We start from the raw sequence: 5,484 nt of genomic DNA on the forward strand, positions 1-5,484 counted from the left end.
CACAGAGACACAAGACCAGGCGGAAAGAGACGATCGTTCGGTGAAAATGAGAATCTGCGAATGCAACATGTGGAACACGGAGAGTGGAATATGTAAACAAACCGGTTAACGTACCCCCTCGGTGCACTCTGCATGCTAATTGTTAGCAGAGCTAGTGAAATCTCTGAAAACATCTGAGCACTTTTGCAAACATGTTCTATGTTGACAACCTGACCAGACATACGTTGCGACATTCGCGGCTAAAACACTGTTAAAAGTGTAGCTGGTGACAGAAAAACGGGGTATTTTAAAACTACACCACCACCATTGCTGCCTGTGATTTGATCTGCATTCTGGGATAACTGGCTGCCCCAAGTCTACACAAGCAATCGATTTTCTAGGATCGACCTGTTTTGACTTACTTTGCACGGCAACCAATCAAATGTTAGAGAAGCTGCATGGGCAGCGTTAACCCCGCCCCCTGAGTTTGATGGGTGAGGCTGACAGATAAAATTATTTCATGATGAGAGCCAGGCGCCAGGACTGCCAAAATGAAATAAATAAATATATCATTAAATAATTAATTAAATGTGTCAATAATTAATTAAATGTGTCAATAATTAATTAAAATGTGAAATACATAAATAATTAATTAAATGTGTCAATTAATTAATTAAATGTGTCAATAATTAATTAAAATGTGAAATACATAAATAATTAATTAAATGTGTCAATAATTAATTAATTACATGTGTCATAACTATTTATTTAATTAATTAATTCCAATTTTAATTAATTATTGCCACATTTAATTAATTATTTAATGGTGTATTTAATTAATTCATTATGGCAGTCCTGGCGTTCCATATGCGTCTGAGTGCAGGAAGTCTTATTCTCTTAATTCAGTTCACTGCAGAAAACCTTAACTGGCACAAAGAGGCCAAACAAGAAGGTTTGAAAATAATATTTTCATCAGCTTTCTGGCATTAACAACCCACATCGGAGTAAATCAGTTTCATTCTTTTTCCTGTCTCTTTTTATCCAATAAAATAAAACATTTTAGTGCAGGTTTCATCTTTTGTGTTTTATAACATGAAATCAAAACAAGCCTGTGTGAGTGTACTTGATCACATCACTAGCACCCACGTCCAGCACGAGGAAACATTATCATTCAGCTGTGTGTTATATTTCTGTCCAGCTGAACACCGTATCTCCAATATTTGCTCTGTTTTCGGTCTTTACCCCCATATGGAGGATATCTGGCTGTTTAGCAGGTAAATGCTCCAGTATGTTCTTTATGTCCATACTTGGTCTGTATGTAACCTAGGTAGGTAGTATACGCTTTCTTTCTTTCTTTGTTTTTGTAGAAAGTCAATGTTTTAAAAGTGTCATGGTGTAAGTGTAAGTTGTTATTAAATGCAGATAAATCAAAAATCATGTTATTTTTTAGAATGGCAATATACTCTTATACTCTAAGTAAATTTTAAGTAATGCATAAGTAATTTTAGTAATTTTAAGAATCAGATAACTTCAGGTATTTTGCAGAAAAGGAGACACAAATTATTCTGTAAGTAATTTTAAGTACTGCATAATTTCTTGGTAATTTTACAGAAAAAACAAACAATATTTCTTCATCTCACACTGTAAGTACACTGTACTTTTCAGCGTGTGGACCATATTACAGAGTAGTTTAACCTTACCTAACTTCCTGGTATTTTACAGGAAAGTGCTTTCTGTACACTCCTTTTAACAGTTGTTTGAACAGTCATTGTGACAGAAAAAAAAAGTTAGACGTTAGACATGGATCCATTATTATAAGGACACAATGGCCTGCAGATTTTAATGGTATTTATCTTTTTCTTATAAGTTATTATAATTATCTTGATAAAATAAAAGGACAGTTGAATAAAAGAACATCCTTCATGTACATGAACATAGTGACTATTAAATAAAGATGTAAAAACATAAAGGTGTAAAGACAAAATATTCAAATATAAACCCTGAATCCTGAAAGTACAGCATATTTACAATGTACGTTATTCTAGTGTGCCTTTAAGCATTTGTATATAAAATATAATTACACTGTAATTTAAAATAAAATACCTTGAAAGTCCAATTAAATACAGGAGTATTACACCCTTATTTACATGCTGTATTATAAAGCATTACCCTGACCTGAACCCAAAAACGTTAGATAGTGCATGCAGTTGATCTTTTTGTCTTATTACTGGCTGAGAGGATCATGAACACCTGTTAAGTAGATATCCTTGTACATCTGTAGAGTTTCCCATTAGATGTATTTTTTTGTTTTTAAATAAAAATCTCTCCTTAAGCTCATTCTGATCTCTGCACATACATATGCGAAAACCATCATCGCTATGGCCTTGGGTCAGTATTTTACCATCGTTTGTCCCCAGAGTCAGAAGAGAATATGGGCAACAATTAAATATGGTGCCTATGTTTCCCCAACATGAGGATCTGAAACTGTTAGAGCTGGTACTGTGTGAGAGTCAGAAAATATTACTCCTGATCAGTGTGGCTGCTCTTGGAGTTGCACTTTACCTCATTAGTAACAATATTGTTGTCGTTGATGTTATTTTTGCATATGATTTAAACATAGTGTTCCCTCTAACCAACCACAGACTTGGCTTGGAGGAAGAAATAAATATCCTGTATATCCAGTTCACTTTGTAGAAGTACAGAGCTCATCGAAGCTCCTGAAACAACCAGCAGGCGTCTCTCTTTCTCTCTTTCTTTCATGTATAAATGCAACACAGACTCTTTCACATAGGGAAAAATGTGTTCAAAGTTCAGCAAAGTGTTGGCTTTAGTTTAAATTATTAAACATTGCAAACGTTTGTTATTGTTCGTCTTTCTTTAAGGAGTTATTAAATAATTTTCCATGTGCAAACAATGTGTGATGTGCACATGTGAAAGGTATTAGTATATTGATCACTTAAAATTCATACAGTGAATATATATTACAAGCCAGCCTGTGATGTTAAATATAATATTCAAACTTTTGGTTAAATTCTCCTATTTTATAATTCATACGTCAGACTGGGAACACCCCTTCTTGCCTCCATGTGGCTCTCCACCCTCTCCTCATCCCTCTATCCTTCACCATACAGAGCTCCAGACCTCCTCTGGGAACATCCGAGACATATCAGTACACTACAGACTCTGCAGACGTTTAATCACCTCTCAACAGCTCAACAGCTGCTGGTACTCTGGTATTTAATCAGATGTGCTTCTGAGTTGTCAGTAGATTTGAATAGAGGGATTTAAAGCCGCTAACTGGTGACGTTTTGGAGCATGAGGGTGAGCCAAGTGTTGCAGTTGTCCACTTTACTGGTAGGACTTCACCATGTCTGGTGTTCACCTGCACTAGGTCAGGTCCCTGTGTCTCAGGTGAAGATGCTCTCGCTGGGTCTGGCTCACCTGCTGGAAGAGGTGACTGAGAACGTGGAGCGACTGGAGCAGCACGGGCAAATGATGGGAAGAGAGATGGACGGGACAACAAAGCGTTTGGAGAGCCTTCGTAAGAAAAATATACAAGTGGGACGGACTCACAAACAGGTGAGTGAGAGCTCTGCAAATTACTTTTCACAGCAAATCAGACAACCTAGTGTGCAATCTTTGCCCCAAAATCTCCAGCATATGCTTCAGATTATATATTTTGGATGTTTTTTAAAGCTACAACTAACAACTTTGAAGAAAACAGTTCATTTTGGAGTCTAAAATTTTGGAGTCTACACTAGTGTGTTAGTGTAGTGTTATTTGATTAAAAATAACACTACTCTAACACACTAGCTACTAATTTATTGTCATTTAAATCCAGTAATTGATTAATTACCTAATAACTGATTGTTATATTATTATTTTATTATATATTTGTGCTGTCCTTTGTAAGATGGGTAAAATATAACATTGAATATGGCAGCTTTGTTAAGCTGAAAGTATTGATAAAATTACAGGTAACCATCTTCTACTTTTTATTAATCAAAATCAACTAAAATGGCATAAAATATTAGATTTTAAGCCCATAGCTCTGCATCTTCCTTGGTGGTTTGGCTGATTTAAATGTGTTTCTCTCCAGGTGAGGAAGGTCCTGCAGACATCGTCTGCCAGGAGGGACAGACAATGGAGGACAGTCAGAGACCTGCAGAAGGAGTCGGAGGATCTGGAGACTGAACAGGCAGCCATGCAACGCCGCATGAACCGGATCCTCCAGAGTATGAGGAGCCTGACTGAGGCAAGGTCAGGGGGTGGGGCTTGCACTGGCATCAGCTCCATGAAGGTGAGCAAAAACCAGGAAGTTAACCAATAAATTATCAGGAATCATGAAGAGACCAAGTCATCAGTCACACTCACGTTTGCTGCAAAAAAATGTTTTGCAAAGTATATTGATGACTCGCATATGAGGGGGTGGTAAATAAATTAGCACATTACTTAAGCAACTGGAGCTGGAAATGGCCACTACCAAGCGATCTCTTTATATGTGGGCAGGTTTCAGCCAACATTACCTTACCAACATTAACAGAGCTACTGAGGCAAGGAAGTCAATTGTGAGGGTGTTAAAAACATGACAAACTTTCCAAATGCTGCATAAATATCAACAGCTGCTGTACCATTAGCACTGGAGCTGTCCTGGATCAGGAGCATGCTGATTGAACCTTACAAAGAAGAAAGCTTCAGCAGTTGCTTCGATGGATTTATCAATGAAGTTCAGAGATCTTCTTACACTTTAACATTGTTGCTGTGTTGCAGGTTCTCGTTGATAAACAGGCCCGACGACTTGCCAACCTGACCTCTGAGGTCTCTGCGTGGGAGAGAATGATTGACAGACGCCAGCAGTACATCGAACATCTGGAGAAACAGCTGTCTTCAGGTTTAATGCTAACATTTTATACTTTTTTCATATCATGTTTTTGATTCTGTCTTTTCTACCTTTATAACTAAATATTTTACCTGTCTTGTGTGTGTCACAAGGGAGGGCAAAGTCAGGCCTGCTGGTTGACCCAGTATGAAACTTCTCATTAGTTTCTTTTTTAAAAACACAGTTTTTACCCATTATCTAATTTGCCAAAAATTACATTAAATATCTCTAAATATACTTGATAAATAGCCTCAAAATCTTGTACAGACTTTTGATCACCAAACTACTGAATATTTCCACAACCACTGCATCGATTGCTGAATAATGTGACACAGATGAGCATGTTGTTTTTTTTAACTTTTGGCTGCAGATGTACTTTATGATTGGTGCTTACTGGATAATTTGAGCTCAGCAGTGTAGCATGGCTGACTATCTTGACTGTCACTCTAAATGTGTCTCTGTATTTTCTTTTCTCTGGTAATTACTTGGGTTTGCTTTCTACCTGCTCTTGTCCTCTCTGTCTAGTGCAAATAACTGTGAAAGCCCTGCACTGGCTGTGCTGTGTTGTTCATTAAAAATGCTCAGGAGTTTGTCTTCCTCTCCGGTGTGTCTTTGTGTGTTTGTTT

The 5,484-nt window shown here is 37.1% G+C and overlaps 1 protein-coding gene across 1 annotated transcript; it reads left to right on the forward strand.

Annotated features, from left to right (window-relative positions):
• Nucleotides 1-3,294: 3,294 nt before the first annotated feature.
• Nucleotides 3,295-5,009, forward strand: LOC146628664 (uncharacterized). Its single transcript, XM_085357067.1, has 4 exons — nucleotides 3,295-3,558; nucleotides 4,079-4,279; nucleotides 4,750-4,870; nucleotides 4,972-5,009. The coding sequence occupies exons 1-4, from the start codon at nucleotides 3,295-3,297 to the stop codon at nucleotides 5,007-5,009; spliced, it is 624 nt and encodes a 207-aa protein (XP_085213193.1).
• Nucleotides 5,010-5,484: the final 475 nt, after the last annotated feature.

This window comes from Diplotaxodon limnothrissa, linkage group LG7 (genome assembly GCF_057381915.1).
Source record: "Diplotaxodon limnothrissa isolate DT_005_m linkage group LG7, D_limnothrissa_male_GT1.1, whole genome shotgun sequence".
In the NCBI taxonomy this organism is placed as follows: domain Eukaryota; kingdom Metazoa; phylum Chordata; class Actinopteri; order Cichliformes; family Cichlidae; genus Diplotaxodon; species Diplotaxodon limnothrissa.

Bases quoted from the DNA above. Each gene is read 5' to 3' on its own strand.
- LOC146628664 (XM_085357067.1), top strand. From the start codon at position 3,295: ATGAGGGTGAGCCAAGTGTTGCAGTTGTCCACTTTACTGGTAGGACTT. The intron at 3,559-4,078 runs GTGAGTGAGAGC...GTTTCTCTCCAG, and splicing joins TGGGACGGACTCACAAACAG to GTGAGGAAGGTCCTGCAGAC. The intron at 4,280-4,749 runs GTGAGCAAAAAC...GCTGTGTTGCAG, and splicing joins CTGGCATCAGCTCCATGAAG to GTTCTCGTTGATAAACAGGC.